This window comes from Syngnathoides biaculeatus, chromosome 6 (genome assembly GCF_019802595.1).
Source record: "Syngnathoides biaculeatus isolate LvHL_M chromosome 6, ASM1980259v1, whole genome shotgun sequence".
In the NCBI taxonomy this organism is placed as follows: Eukaryota; Metazoa; Chordata; class Actinopteri; order Syngnathiformes; family Syngnathidae; genus Syngnathoides; species Syngnathoides biaculeatus.
The window spans coordinates 31,403,364-31,419,617 of NC_084645.1; the positions used below are offsets into that span (position 1 = coordinate 31,403,364).

At 41.8% G+C, this 16,254-nt stretch overlaps 2 protein-coding genes across 6 annotated transcripts in view; both read left to right on the forward strand.

Moving 5' to 3' along the window:
- The window catches only part of b4galnt3b (beta-1,4-N-acetyl-galactosaminyl transferase 3b), a 28,992-nt gene extending 14,793 nt beyond the window's left edge, over positions 1 to 14,199 (forward strand). For both annotated transcript variants that reach the window (XM_061822007.1, XM_061822008.1), the window contains 13 exons: positions 1,025 to 1,103; positions 1,205 to 1,271; positions 2,171 to 2,308; positions 2,387 to 2,496; positions 5,011 to 5,111; positions 7,080 to 7,147; positions 7,341 to 8,421; positions 9,383 to 9,648; positions 11,117 to 11,270; positions 11,473 to 11,545; positions 11,621 to 11,774; positions 11,865 to 11,991; positions 12,808 to 14,199. In XM_061822007.1, coding sequence (XP_061677991.1) covers positions 1,025 to 1,103; positions 1,205 to 1,271; positions 2,171 to 2,308; positions 2,387 to 2,496; positions 5,011 to 5,111; positions 7,080 to 7,147; positions 7,341 to 8,421; positions 9,383 to 9,648; positions 11,117 to 11,270; positions 11,473 to 11,545; positions 11,621 to 11,774; positions 11,865 to 11,991; positions 12,808 to 12,919 — 2,530 coding nt within the window. In that variant the 3' untranslated portion in view covers positions 12,920 to 14,199. The remainder of the gene's footprint in view (positions 1 to 1,024; positions 1,104 to 1,204; positions 1,272 to 2,170; positions 2,309 to 2,386; positions 2,497 to 5,010; positions 5,112 to 7,079; positions 7,148 to 7,340; positions 8,422 to 9,382; positions 9,649 to 11,116; positions 11,271 to 11,472; positions 11,546 to 11,620; positions 11,775 to 11,864; positions 11,992 to 12,807) is intronic.
- A 256-nt stretch (positions 14,200 to 14,455) lies between these two features.
- Positions 14,456 to 16,254, forward strand: part of c2cd5 (C2 calcium dependent domain containing 5) — a 39,391-nt gene continuing 37,592 nt past the window's right edge. For 3 of the 4 annotated variants that reach the window (XM_061822001.1, XM_061822002.1, XM_061822006.1), the window contains exon 1: positions 14,457 to 14,806. The gene's annotated coding sequence lies outside the window, so the exon portion shown is untranslated. Of the gene's footprint in view, positions 14,807 to 16,254 lie in introns of all 4 variants that reach the window. The other variant, XM_061822003.1, reaches the window with a different exon arrangement.

Genomic DNA, 16,254 nt, shown 5'->3' on the forward strand with positions numbered 1-16,254 from the left:
CATTCTTTTGCGTGAATGTCAATGTCATACTCTAAGACCCATCTACGACTCTTCCATCGTCAGTGTTCTCGTTCTTCATTGGCTCCTCAAAACTGTGACCTGTCACCTTCTCCCTTAAAAGGAATATTTCCACTTCCATGCCTGAGTGTAGGCATGATGCTCTATGGGTCATACTCTGATCTGTTTCATCCTTCAAACACCACAGGTCAAGGTGATGCCAAATAGCTCAACTTTCGTTTCATCTGACCACAGCTCTTTCTCCCAAAACCTTTGTAAGGCACTTAGACTGGAAAAAGCAAGGGGAGGCCTTTACATGTGATAGTTCCCGACTGTTTTGTATCCCATTCGAACCATGTGCGGGTCCACAGTCCTGTTCCTGACACCTTTGGATAGCTCTTTAACATGCCCAGGGTGCTATAGAGAATTGAAGGGAAAGTATTTAGAACAGATGTGTGAATTGAGACCAGAAGTACTGAAATTAGTTCATTGTGGACAGTTGGGGGCCAGATGGGCAACAAACAATCGCTGCGAGCCACAATTTTGGCTGAGTGGTATAGGATCACACGGCTATTTCACTGCAAAAATTAGCCGACATTTTACCAACGTTATGCAGTTTATTAATGTGTTAATAGTGTATATTTATATATTTTGATTTAACAGTTTAAATATTTTAGGCTATGGAGAACTATGCAACAGGTGAAAATGTTATTATTATCTTCAGAAAGCATGTTGAAAAGCATTTTGGAAACCAATAAAGACATTTTTCCGTTACAAATTTGAAAAACATTACTTTAGAATTTTTACGTCTAAAAAAACAATTGATCTTTTAATGAATAACAACTTGCAATAATTCAAATAAAGTTAAATGTATTGTTTCAAAAGAAAATTCAGTGGGCCAAGTCTTTGCCATTATTAATCAAATTAGGAAAATGACCCTAAAATGAATAGGAGAGTTCAAGGATTAGGATTTGCATGTTTCTGCTTATTGAGCTTCAGCATTGTTGTATGTACCTCTGATCTACAGGCTTTCTGCTCAGAAGAGGTACTTTTTTGAGCTGATCCACAAGCAAAATGAAAGAGGTACTGATCATGTGGAAGTGGCTGTAAGTACTTCTAATAATTTAGACCGTCCAAAAAATCCCAACCTTTTTTTATGTTTGCATGTAAGTGGAAACTACAACAATTTTTTTTTATTTTGACGCAGTGGAAGCTGTTGGATGAGGACTTCAGATTCGTTGTCATTGAGTCCAAGTATATCTCTCTCTATGTCAGTAAGTAAATAATACACAGTGCAATGCAAACACATTTTACATACATATGAGTAGAAGCGCTATAGCAAATTGATATTGTGATTTTTGCACAGTATTATATGAATACACAGCAGTGTGCAAAAAAAAATACATATACATCAGTGGCTCATAAAGCCACAAATGCATTTACAGTAGTATAGCGACTGAGCCCTCCCGCGAATCCCAAAAAACCATGAGTAACTGACGCTACCGCCCCCACCAAAAAAAAATGTATATATATATAGTATAGCCTATATTTAAGTTTTAATTTTAATAATACCACAAACTACGCAGGTACGGGGAGAACATGCAAACTCCACACTGACGCGTCCGGGATTGAACTTGGGAACTCAGAGGACAATGCTTTACAGCTGATCCACCGTGCCGCCTGGTCCTTAAACAGTTTAATATAATTTCAAACTCATCTTGCATTGCCTTCCAAAAATAAATGGCTCACATATTTGATCTAGAAACAATACACAAGTGCGCATGCAAATTACATGCACATATCTTAAATCCTTTTTTATGTTCAATCAACAACCCAGGCTAAGATTAGCTCCTCCCCAAATATCCAAAAATGTTAATCCCTCAGTCGAGGTGCATCACTTCAATGACACCATCTACTACTTTAGTATTTAAACAATTTTGGGGCATTTTTGAAAGAGTACAAAAAATGGATGTTGGGTTTTCACCCATTAGGGAGGAAAAGTTTCCTTGGGGAAAAAAAAACACACAAAATAGGTAAATTTGTGTATTGCAAGCTGCATATAGGTAAGGGGTCACTGCATAACAATAATCAACTCACAGTGGTGATCCACCAAAAAAAAGTACTCTCCAAAATCACAATTATACCTTTTCCCCTCTGTGGCTTCTTCCCTCAGATGAATCATCACTGCTAATGAGTGACGTTGCGCACATACCGCAGACGGTGGCAAGCTACCGACGTCGTGCTCCTTGGAACTACAGTGCCGTTTCTGCAGACCTGTTGAGGGAAGACCCGCGGGACACTTTCCACCAAGGTGCACGACTGTTTCACAGCCCCAAAAGTTTCTTCCCATTCATCGTCCCTCACATCAATGTACTGTGTTTGTCGGCAGTGCCCTTGATAGGTGGTGATTTTCTGGAAGGAGTTCTGCCCGACTGTTCCTACAAGCCCAGCTACACAATCAAAGACTTCCCGCTCACACGATACCAAGGTCTCCAGTTTGTAAGTATTGCTCCTGTATTTACACTAATTACATTTGTAAACACCAAGTACATCTGAATGTATGTATGTGCCATCATCCCATGACACATTGCAATAAATGTTTTTCTTTCTTCTTCTACTCGCACAAGTGGCACACATTTTAACTTATTAATTTATAACCCCGAGAAATAATTTGCACGTTTTGCTCCTAAATCTGTCTCAATTTTTTGGGTGGTGCTAAAAAACAACCTTTCACCGCTGTGACTTTTCAGCACAATTGAGAGTTACTTTATAATAATAAAATGGCCTATTTCTAGCACTGTACCTATCAAAATTATGCCTACAACCCAAAAAACTGTATCTTCACTGAAGTGTTAACGACATGTGGGGCCCACGGAGCTAGGCAATGCCAGATGATAATATCCATGGCCACTGCCGGTCTGTGGTTGTAGCCTGGTGTTAGGTCTGTCCAATACTCTCCATCAGTGGTTGGGAACTTAAATGACAGGGGCCGTAATTTTTCAATCGTATCTCCAGGGGTTTACAGACTGAGCACTTCATAACCCGATGTATGACAAAAATTCTGCTTTGACTTGACAAAATATGTGCTTATTTATTCAATGTAGATCACAGAATCTTGATATCATGCATTTATAAAACATAGAAAACAAGGATTCATCAACAACAAAGTGTTTGAAGCACAAAACAAGTTTTTTTTTTTTTTTTGCCCCCAGCCCTTTGCAAAGGACTGTCCTGCATGAAAATTACTGCTCAAAGATGCCACAAATCTGTTGAATCGCAGAACCACATTAAGTGCATGAACTCATTTTCTGCATTTTTTTTTCACAAATAAGTCATCAATCCATCCATTTTCCCAGACCGCTTACCGTGGTCACTAGGGTCACGTGGGTACTGGAGCCTAACCCAGTTGACTCCGGGCAAGCGGCAGGGTACACTCTTAACTGTTTGCCAGCCAGTCGAAGGGCACATATAAACAAACAACCATTTGCACTCAAATTTACACCTATGAACATTTGAAAGTCCTCAATTAACTTAACATGCTTTTCGGATGTGGGAAGAATCCGGAGTGCCAGGAGAAAAGCCTGTTTTTCAGTGGGAAAACATGCAAACTCCACGCAGACATGGCCGTATTTGAACCTGATCCTTTGAACTTTGAGGCAGATGTGCTAACCAGTTTGCAGCGGTTCTGCCTAATATGAAGTCAGGCAAAGTTTTTAATATTATGTTTGTCCTCCGTGTCTTTTAATATCCCCAAATTGTTAGGCCTACTGACTTTGCATTATAGGGAAGTTCACTCAGGTTTTGAAGGAGCCCTTGCATATGCCATCCTACAACAGCTGCTTATCCAAGCCACCATTCGTGTTTGCAACGCGATTCTTCTTTTTCTTTTCCTTTCAGCTTGTCCTGTTAGGGGTTGCCACAGCGTGTCATCATTTTCCATGTAAGCCTGTCTCCCGCATCGTCTTCTCTCGAGCTCTTTTGCCTGACAGAACCCTCCTGATCATCCTCTACCAATATACTCACTTTTTCTTCTGAGTCTGTCCAAAAATCCCAATCTTCCCTCTTTAACTTTGTCTCCGAAACGTCTAACTTTGTCTGTCCTTCTGATGAGCTCAACTGTAATCCTACACAACCTCATCCTTCCTAGGGACAACCTCAACCTCTTCATTTCCGCCACCTCCAGCTCTGCTTCCTGTTGTCTCTTCAGTGCCACCGTTTCTAATCCGTACATCATGGCTGGCCTCACCACTGTTTTATAAACTTTCCCTTTCATCCTAGCAGACTCTTCTGTCACATAACATGCCTGACATATTCCGGCACCCGTTCCAACCTGCTTAGACTCATTTCTTCACTTCTAGGCCACACTCATCAAGTATTTAAAGTATTCCATCCTTGCTATAGCTCTCCTCTCTGTAGCCTCACTCTTACCCCTCCACCTCTCATTCATGCACATACATTTTCTCCTCCTTAGTCTAATCTTCTTTCATCTCCTTTATAGTTCATGCCTGTTCCTCTCTAGCTCTTCCTCCACCTGCTCCCTGCTGTCACTGCAGATTACAATGTCATCTGTGAACATCATGGTCCATGGGGATTCCAGTTTGACCTCATCTGTCAAACCTATAAATAACCACCTATATGTGTTTGAGTGTATGAGGGCGTGCAGCTGCCTCACTGTTCTTTAGGACCAGGGTTCAAATCTTGGCCACCGATGTGTGGAGTTTGTATGTTCTCCCTGTGTCTGCGTGGGTTTTCTCCCCCTGGCTTTCCACTTTCCTCCCACATTCCAAAGACATTCATGGTAGGTTAATTGAAGTCTCTAAATTGCCCGAAGGTGGAAATGTTAGTGCAAATGGTTGTTTATATGTGCTCTCCGATAGGGTGATAACCAGTGCAGCGTGTACCCTACCTCCTGCCCAAAGATAGCTAGAGTAGGCTCCAGCACTCCAGCGACCCTTGTGCATTTCCTTTGTGACTTTGTGGGAACCATCTCACAGCTTCAAACTGGTTCACCAGGTTCATATGTCCTTCATATATCCCAATGACTACACACGACTCACACACATGGAGAAAGACAACAGCTGCTTCTACCCAGAGAATCCCAGCTACATGAAGATGTGAGTAAATGTCTTTGTATTGTAAGGTTTGGAGGACAGAGCCCAGTTCCTTAATTTTTTTCTGAAGACAGAAATCATTTGGGTTTGACATTTCTGTTTTCTATTTTGATATACAATTTGGAAGATTATCACCAATTTGCAGCTCACTGTAATTATTGGAAGAGACTGCCATATCAGTGAGATCAAAGTGACGACCTATTGGCATCACCAAAAATTTGTGATACGCTTTCGTGATGCTTTTCTTCTTTTTAGCAGGTTAAATGCACTGTAGGGATTATAGTGTCTGGAGATGGAGTGGGCGAGTCTGAAAGCCTCTAATATATCCCTACATCCATCCATCCATTTTCTTCGGCTTATTTGGGGTCGAGTTGTGGGGGCAGTATCTTGAGCAGGCAAGTCCAGACCAAGCCAATTCATCAGCTCTTCTGAGGGGATCCCAAGGCATTCCCAGGCCAACTTCGTCCCTTTGGTAAGTCCCCAGAACACCTTGCCAGGGACTCATCAAGAGGGCATTCTAACCAAATGCCTGAGCCAATGTAAAGGGGCAACAGCTCTACACTGAGCCCTTACCAGATGACCCAGCGTCTCACCCTATTGGTAAGACCTAGTACCATATAATTTTTAAAATCTTAAAAGAATATTTATCAGTGACAGATCCCATACATAACAATAAAAAAATCTGGCCTTTGACATATTTTGTCATATTGTGTGGTGTGCTCAGATGATATAAACAGAACACCACATATAACTATTCTTTGCTAGTGCCAATCTCAAAATCTCACATGATCGCATGAGCCGTAGGCTTGTAAAAAGGGTGTGGTCCTCAAAAAATGACTTTGTTTGGTCCCGGACTCAGTTGTCTGTAAAGAGCTGGGTGGTGAAAATCACACTACTGCTCCTCAATCTGAGATTTGACTTCCCGACTCACCCTGTTCTCCAGCACCCGTGAATAGACCTTGCTTGGGGGGCTGGGGAGTGTGATCCCACTGTTGTTGGAACACACCCTCTGGTTCCCCATCTTAAAAAGGGGGATGACAACCACAGTCTCCCAAAGCAGACACACGGTCCCCCATGTTCTCGTGATGTTGTAGAGACGTGTCAACCAGGACAGCCACACAACATGAACCGGGCTGACCTCATCTACCCTTGAGGCCCTGCCACCGAGAAGCTTTTTAACCACCTCGGTAGCTTCTACCACAGCAATAGGAAAGGCTGCCCCAAAGTGGAACGAATTAGGCTATTCACACGTTAAAAGCAGTTCTACTAAAAAAAAAAAAAAATCACATTACGAAACGTCTTCTGAATTAATTTCATAAGTAGAGGTACCACTGTACTCCCCCACCATCGGGATTCTACAGCACTCCCTCCAAGGACTCCAAACTAAACTGCTATTTGCTGCATAGGCAGAAACAATAGTCAGGACCCATCAACCCACCCCAAAGGTGGAAGCAGCCTACCCTCTTGTCCACTGGACAGAACCCCACTATACAGGTACCAAGCCAGGGAGCAATAAGTATGCCAGCATCTGTTCAGCGCTTCTTACCAAGGGGAATTGGTGTGGAAGAAAGTCCAACCCCTGTCAAGAGTACTGATCCCAGAGCCCAAGTTGTTTGTTAAGGTTGGAAGTTTTCAATCTCATACACCATCTCAGGGTCCTTCCTTATCAACAAAGTGACATTCCACGACCCTAGAGTCAGCTTCAGTTGCTGAGGGGAAAAAAATAAAAATTGAGTATTTCAAATGTAACATTTGCTATTGTGGAACTGATCTTGACAAATGTACGTAAATAAAAGCATGAATGTTCTCTTGATTCATCTTTTAATGTCAAACCCAAATGTTTTTTATATGCAGTGAACTGAAAGGATTAAGGACTTTACTCGTTTAACTAGAGAGTTGGGAGTGTTTGTGTATACTTTAATATTGTGCATACAGTAACATTACATCTACATCATGTGCGTCTTCTTCCAGGTTTGGGTTTTCTCGATACATGAGACTAAACGGACCTGATGGGTTAAAAAAGGAAAAATCAACCAGTGGTATTTTTTTTTTCATTAAAAAAATATTTGGATTTTTTTTTCTTTTTCCTCTTTTTCCATTTATTTTTTTCCCTCTCTTCCTTTTTTTTATTTTATAAAGAATTTTCTTTCCTTTCCTTTTTCTTGTGTTTTGCCTTGTAATTCACAGAGTTCACAGCTCTCCTTTTCTTTTTCTCTCTCCCTCCTGTATTAGACGACAGCTTCCAGAGAAGAAAGTCAGTCCTGGAGGATGACAAATTTGGCAAGGACATCTATCCCAACCGCATGGAGGTCAAAATGGCCCATCAGAGGCATAATAATCTTTTCTCCGATTATGGCGATGATTACGACGACTACGTCCTGAAACGGAGGCGCAAACTTTTCTCCACCGCTTTGAGTGACTCTGACACCTTGAAGAAGTCACCTGACGCCAGTCGTCATGAATCTCGCTTGGGTAGAGGCGTTGTACCTCGTCAGAAGAAAGTAGCAGAGCCTCTTCATTTGGTGGCCACGCAAAGCTCCAAGCAGGAGACGCCAACAGCGGTGAAACCACAGATGGCTGTTAAAATAGCAGCGAATGTAAAACCTAAGAGAAAGCAAAACTCTGCAAAGAGACCAAATCTTAAATCAGTGGAAAAGACGCAACAGCTCAAGCCACCTGTAATCAAAAAGAAACTTGGAACAAAGCACACCAATTCTACATGGTTGAGTGTTAAAATGAACCAAACCCACGTCCAGACGAATAAAAAGTCTCTTCAGGCCATCAATGCCGGTGCGCCAAAGCTCGCTCCCACGGAAGACTCAAAACTGCGCTTTATGAACAGCAAGAGGTCCAACGGTGATTCCAAATTTGACGTCAAGAGCTCTTTGGTAACAGCCAAACAGAGATACGCAGATAACAGAAAAAAGTATACGGAAAAAGTGATGGAAATGCCTGGACTGCGGGACATGGAAAAAAATCTTAAAGGCAAGTCAGCCCAAAAATGGTCAATAGCAAGCAAGGACAAAGTTGTTCCCAAAAGGGAGGAGATTCGGAGAGATCGAGAGCGTGACACTGACACTTTATGGGGCGCAGGGGGAGATTTCGATGAGGAGGAGCTCACCCCTGCACCTGGGTTCGACGTCAAAGTGGACTGGAATCAGACCTTCCACATCAATCACGTTGACCTGCAGGCAATGCGGTCCGACTGGATCGACCTCCACTGCAATGTTTCGGGTAACTTGCTGTTGCACTCCAGGGATGCGCTGCCCATTGCAAAAGCTTTTGTGACCCAACTCAACGAGAAGAATAAACAGTGAGTTGGAATTAATTTGATTGAATTGAATTGATTGGACCCATCAATGCTAATATTCATTAGGCTTGATTCCATTAGTTTTCTATTTGCAATGTAAGGTTATCATTTTATTAAATACATTAAAAATGGTAAGCATAATAGAAAATACTAGAGACAACAAACTGATTTGTATTTACATAATCAGTAAACAGACTAGTTAATTTATTCAATTTATATGCTGCTATATTTAAATTTAGGGTAGAAAAGCATATATCTAGACAGTGAGGGATTTTTTTTTTTTTAAACTTAGAGTGGATAGGGGGGAACTAAACTAAAATAGCCCAAACTGCAGCACTATACTGGAAACATTTGTGACCGGTGTGTTTGTCACTTGAAAATAAAGTGAGAAAAATTAAGCAATAAAACTATGTTGTGTAAAATAGGGTTAGGGTTCATAGAATAGCTGAAAAAAGTGTTATATTGTTGTTACCATGACATAAAATGGCCCAAATCATGATAATTTTTCCCCATATTGCCAAGCTCTTGTGGCAGGTTTGTGATGTCTTCCATTTAATACGTGTTTGAATATGATTAGTTAATTCTGGAGACAACTACGTCCCCAGTTATAAGAGGGTGTGCATCCGAGTCTTGGACAATCACATTATCCCAGTTGTTTATTATTGCTTCTCGTTTCTCATAGAAAACTGAGATGGACAGTTTCTAGGCCACATTAATGGTAGGAACTGTTTTGAAAAATATCATGTCTGGTCTCTCTTTTTTTTGTACCACAGAAACCTGGCATTCGAACAGTGATGTGTCGATATTAAATATCCACTGCACATGCTTGGATGTGATTAGCTTTTTCAAACTACTGTATTGCCTCCTTTTATCTGTTAAAATCAACAGTAGACATTTAAGACATATTTATGCAAGGAAAAATAATTAATTTTAATCTCTTGTGTGTCCATGCGTGCATGTACAGTAGTCCCTTCACGCTGGTACGTGTGGTTAACGTGGAGAAGCGAGTGGATGGTGTCCAGGGCAGCCGCTACCTCCTGGAGCTGGAGCTGAAAAATGCCAAAGGCCAGCTGTTGCGCCTGTCGCACTATATCTACGCACTGATCCGCAACCGCGCTCGCCCACGCAGCCAGGATTTAGGCTTTCGGAGGCCAAAACCTCAGCTGGTGCTGTGCAACCCTGTCGGCTTCTACTGGAACCCTGTGGCAATGATCCATTTCATAGTGCCGGGTACGGTGCATTTATGGCCATCCATTACTACAGTATTTCCAGAACGGCCTGGCTCCGCTCTGCTCCAGCCTCGCTTGGCCTGGCCGGCCCTCCGTTGCTTTTCCTTGACAACAGCCATTAATCAAAATTGTGAGGGATTGGGCCGAGATCAAGAAGGTGACAAGCTTGTTATTTTATCCTCTGCCAATATGGAGAAAAATATTATCAGCGTTTTGACTGACTTTGATTGGCTAGTCATGAAAACTGTGGCCAAACCACGCACACTACGCGACAGTTCAGTCAGATTTGGGTCGTCGCATGGTATGCAGCAGCATTTAGATGTATTGATTGTGAAAGTGATAAGTCACCATGCATCTGTCAGCCAATCAGATGACAGTGATGTCACAGGCCTCCTTCCAAAGCGTTCTAGAACCAGGTTGAAGGAGGTTTTGAGGAGTGGCCTCGAAAAGTGTCATGGAAAGGCAACCACACAGGGCGGAACCAGGCTGTTTGGGGTTAGAATTGGTACAATGGAAAAGGGGAACATTAAAGTTCATCCTAAAATCTTGTCAGGGAATGAACAAAAATTCAATACATTTTTTACTCTTTTCCATTCCATTTGTTCAAAGTATTTTGCTGAAATTAGGGTAATGTTTTTTCAATGAATTACAAATAGTAGTAAAATAATTTTACATATTTTACATTTGAAAAAAAATACTTGTTTAGTTGTAATTTAAAAATATAGTTAGTACAAATGAAAAAAATACACAAATTACAGTGAAGAAAATAAGTATTTGAACACACTGCTATATTGCAAGTTCTCCCACGAAAAAAATCATGGAGGGGTCTGAAATTTTCATTGTAGGTGCATGTCCACTGTGAGAAAGATAATCTAAAAAGAAAAATCCAGAAATCACAATGTATGATTTTTTTTTTTTTTAACAATTTATTTGTTCGACACAGCTGCAAATAAGTTTTTGAACACCTGAGAAAACCAATGTTAATATTTGGTACAGTACCCTTTGTTGGCAAATAAAGAGGTCAAACGTTTCCTGTAGTTGTTCACCAGGTTTCCACACACTGCAGGATGGATTGTGGCCCACTTCTCCACACAGATTTTCTCTAGATCAGACAAGTTTCTGGGCTGTCACTGAGAAACACGGAGTTTCAGATCCCTCCAAAGATTTTATGTTTGGTTTTTCTTTTTAGATTATCTCACTCTCACAGTGCCCATGCACCTATGATGAAAATTTCAGAGCCTTCCATGATTTCTAAGTGAGAGAACATGCAACATAGCAGGGCGTTGAAATACTTTGTTTCTAATTATTTAATTGATTAACTAATTAATTAATTATTTGCTTCTCTCGACATACATTGTTGTTACCAGTTCTATTAATAATGTCCTTCTACAAGTCCTTTTAATCTTTGATTATTGAAACAAGTTTTATATACAGTATAGACTTAGTGTTTAATTGTTTTACTTTCTCAGTGAAAAACCAGGCCCGCTGGGTTCAGCAGCTCATTGACGACATGGTGGCCTTGTTCAAGGCAACAGGGGATGCCAACTTTAACCTCATTATCACTGACTACAACAGCACTGACATGGATGTGAGGGCCGCCCTCAAGAAGTCGTCCCTGCCCAGGTAATGTGATCCACAATTTAAAATTCTCCCAAATAATAATAACGTAACAAAAGTATTACAAGTGACTCGTGCTGGTTTGCAGTTCTATACCAGTGAAGGCTACAACCAAAATAATAACCACTGCTTTTGGTGATGCTGCTGTACCTAATGTATTGTCCAGTGTGTCTATCCTCAAACTGTGATTGTCTTTGGGCTTCTTCAGGTACCGCTATGTAAAGCTTCGTGGTAACTTTGAGCGCTCTGCTGGTCTCCAAGCAGGTATCGACCTGATTGATGTGAGTGGCCGTCCCCGAGCTCTTTAACCAACGAGCCATTTCTGTTTAAATGTTTACCTTTTCTCCTACATTCAGGACGAGCACAGCATTGTGTTTCTTTGCGATCTTCACATCCAATTCCCTCCCTCCATCATGGATAGCATTCGGAAACACTGCATTGAAGGATTCATGGCCTTTGCCCCGATTGTTATGAGGCTAGACTGCGGCGCCACACCCTCGGAGGGCAGAGGTGCATGAGGAAACATCTGGGGGTGGAAGCCGGAGGCGTACTGTGAGTGCTGCGTGACATTGTACACTAACCAATGTGTCTGTGTGACAGGTTACTGGGAGGTGAACGGCTTTGGCTTACTGGGCATTTATAAGTCTGATCTGGATGCGGTGGGAGGAATGAACACCAAGGAATTCACCAACCGTTGGGGAGGTGAAGATTGGGAGCTCCTCGACAGGTTTGTATCGGTTTATCCAGCCATCCATTTTCTAGAGCAATTGTACTCTCAAATGAGCTGGAAACCAACCCATGTGTCTGGGGAAGAGAGGCAGGGTTCACACTGGACTGATTGCCAGCCAATCACATGGCACATCCGGACAAACAAACATTCACATTCACACCAGCGAAGAATTTGGAATCTTCAGTGAACAGAATGTGTGTTTTGGAATTTAAAGGAATCTAGGGTTGTTTTTTTTTTTTTCAAATACGAAAATAAATTCAAAGGTCGACTCTCATCCTGGAATGGATTGGGGTAATCTTAGATGTTCCAGCAGTTATTCGAATCAGTTTTTCCTGACCGTGAGGGAGATATTCGGCCCTCCACCGAATGTTTTATATTTCATTTCTCAAAACGAATCTGTGACCGGATTGACATCCATACGGTTTGTTGATTTGGATGCAAGAGCCTTTGACCACCAAAACTGTTTGCAAACAACAGGATTTGAAATTGCCAACGATGCGAGATACTTCCACCAATTAATATTCAAGTACCTGACCAATTTATGGCTGCCACATGCCCACTCATCTCAGGAAAAATTGCTAAGTGATTCGGCTGTGTCTTACGCAAAGCTTACACTTTTCGTCGTTCGAGAACTTTAAGGATAAATGGCTTCACTTTTTTGGTGGGGATAAATTCCTCAGCATTTCATAAATATAATTACAGTATAGTGCAACGTAGGGTATCTGAATACCTCAACATTTTTTGGTGATTAGTGTATTTAAAGAGAGGTTACACACTTTGACTCTTTCTCCCTCTTGTGTCTCATCACTGCAGGATCCTCCAGGCCGGACTAGAGGTTGAGCGGCTCTACCTACGCAACTTCTTTCACCACTACCACTCCAAACGTGGCATGTGGAACCGTCAAGTGTCGCCCGGGGAAAGGTGACCCGGTCAAAACCCACGCGAGACTGCCCGGAGCACTTTACAGCCGGGCTCTGCTGCTTTCCAAATGCCGTGACTAATGACCAGCGCAGCAGGGTTGCACGGTGTGACCAATCAAAGTCGTCGCTATGGCGATGGTGCTGATAACATCATAGATGTTTCCACTTGATGTACTGCTGACTACAAAAAACGGTACTCGCTGGCCAGGTTCTGCTCACTATGCAAGAGTAAAAATGAAGACAATCATGCGTGATGATGTGCACACCTGAATGCGACACTCCAAGGATGCGTACACTCAAGTGTCTTAAATCTTGCACAATAGTCTTAACTGGATTTATTTTTAGGCAGATAGTGTATATGATGCTATAAATTATGGAATCTTAACTTATTGTGAAATTTTTAAGTGTGTGTTTTGTACCTTGTGTCTGTCGTGGCCTCTTAAAATTTCCTCAGCATTTTCACATGTGCCTTATTCATAATAATGATCCTTTTTATGTTCTTTGTCCACCAAGGGTGGTATGGAGATTAATAGCAGGAGGATTTAAGGATTTTGCAGCAAGCAGAAACCTGACTTGAATAATGTTCAAATGGAAGAAAATTCTGTGTAACCTGTATATATAAACGCACACACAAACGCACACCTTTTCTGCTTGTTCAGATTCCTGTTAAATAGTAACATTGAAGCAGCACAGTCAGTTTCTGTAGTTGCACCGAGCAGCTTCTGCATGAATTTTGTGAAATCCTTTATGCAGTGCTTTTCTAATGAATTCAAGGATTCACTGCTGCTTTTTCTTTACTGGCTGGCAGCCAGTTTAGGGCGTACCCCGCCTCCTGCCCGAAGGTTGCTGGGATAGGCTCCAGCACTTCCGCGACCCTTATGAGGATAAGCGGCTCGGAAAATGGATGGATTATTATTAAAAAATATACCTCATTGCTCCCAACCTTGGGAGTTCCTCTCTTGACTTTTGTAATATGTAAGAGTCTCTTCTCTCAGGGACTATTTTTTAATTCACACAGTTTCATGAATAAATGTACCCAAAAGAATGTGTTGATTGTTTTTATTCAATGTAAATTTGATTCATTTCGAGTGTTTTGTTTTTCTGGACTGACTGGAGTTTGCTTTTGGGTTTGCTCTACTCATTATTACACTTATCAAACGCCTCTCAGTAGTAGTGAGATGATTAGCTCCTGGGTGGGTATTATAAGCTATATATAAGCTCCAGTGAAAAATATGTGACTGAATAGATTACCTGGCTGTAGTATTGGCTTTAAAATTACAATGAATAAAAATATATAATTGAATGAATAGCGTGGACTGTATATATATTCCACTATATACAGCATAAATAAAAGGCTGTTTTCGCTTCGGATGCTGCCTTCCATTACATGATGCAAAGGATGACATCTTGCATCGACGCCGTCCAATGTTTTCATGCTCAACGCAGCCTACTTTGTTCACGTGTGTATATGTGTGTTTTTTCATTGCAGGCATTTTTTTTTCTTTTTTTTTTGAGCAGTGTTATTTGTAAACTCTGGAAGTTCAGCTCCTCACGTGAAAGCGCACATTTACGACGGACAGCAAAGGCAACACTGTCCAACCCTCGTTCATCATGGCTTCCATGCTAACACCGTACTGTAGATGTTTTAAGGGGCTTAGCTCGGACGAAATGTCACTACAATCCCACTAAAAACGTCTCCTTGGACGTCATATCTGGTGCGAATCAAATTTAACGCATACGTTGTCCTGCCTGGTTGATTTATAACGTGTTATGGGAGTGAGACAGACACGGGTGGTCTGTGGAGCGGCGAGCTGTCAACGACGATGTCCGGGGGAAACGAGCCCTCCTTAGTGGCTCACTGACGATCGCATCGTGGATGTCGTAGGCCTGGGGTAAGGACGAAACTCCTTCCACAGATGTCTGGTGGTTATGCTAGTGTATGTGGCGTGACTGTGCTGGAACACGGCTGTTCGAGATAGTGAAGTTGGGATGTTCAGTAGTTGTTCTAGTTAGCATGGCTATGCTAAAGCGCGCTATCTGGCCATTACAGAGCTTAGCATATTGCAGGACTTTCGTTAACGGAAATATCCGGGACATTAAAAGTGAGTCGAAAGGTTTTTTTTTTTTTTTTTTTTTTTTTTTTTTTTTTTTTTACGAAGTAGGTGTCTTATTTGAATGACGCGAGGGTTTCTCTTGTGCTTTTGTCTCAATCAAATGTCAGTCAAAGGTGACTGCAGGTGGCATTTTCTTCGGTTCCTCGCTTTACGACTGAGTTCCGTTCATATTAAGCAGAATTAGTACATAGGTAGGAACGCTGCGCCTTCTCACTACCCGACACTTGTGCTCTGTAGTAAGCAGTGTTCTTTCAGTTATCTTGATCAAGTAACTGATTACTTGACGTTTAAAGTAAGTTAGTTAGTTCCTTTGTGTTGTGTTGACTGGTGCAAGTAGTGTGATAAATGGATAGTAAAAATACTTTGAGAAGTTGATGAATGAAGAAAATGAGAGAGGATGAAAAATGGAAAGGCAGTTGGTCCTGATGACATACCAGTGGAGGTATGGAAGCAATTTGGAGAGGTGGCTGTGGAGTTTTTAACCACCTTATTCAACATGATACTGTCAGGCGAGAAGATGCCTGAAGAATGGAGTAAAAGTGTGCTACTTCCCATTTTTAAGAACAAAAGCGATGTGCAGAGCTGTGGGAATTTTAGAGGAATACAATGGAAGTTATGGGAAAGAGTAGTGGAGGCTAGACTCGGGACAGAAGTAAGTATCTGCGAGCAACAGAATGGTTTCATGCCAAGAAAAACTACCACAGATGCATTATTTGCAATGAGAATGCTCGAGGAAAAGTACAGAGGTCAGAAAGAGCTACATTGTGTCTTTGTGGATCTAGAGAAAGCCTATGACAGAACACCAAGAGAGGAACTGTGGTACTGCATGCGTAAGTCTGATGTGAGGGAGAAATATGTCAGAATAATACAAGAGATGTATGAGGGCAGCAGAACAGCGGTGAGGTGTGCTCCAGGTATGACAGAAGAATTTAAAGTGGAGGTGGGACTGCATCAGGGATCAGCTCTGAGCCCCTTCCTGTTTGCTGTGGTAATGGATAGGCTGACAGATGAGGTTAAACTGGAATCCCCCTGGACCATGATGTTTGCAGATGGTTTTGCGATCTGCAGTGAAAGCAAGGAGCAGGTGGAGGAACATTTAGAAAGATGGAGACACGCACTGGAAAGGAGAGGAATGAAGATTAGCCGAAGTAAAACAGAATATATGTGTGTGAATGAGAAAAGTGGAGGGGGAAGAGTGAGGCTACAGGGAGAAGAGATAGCGAGGG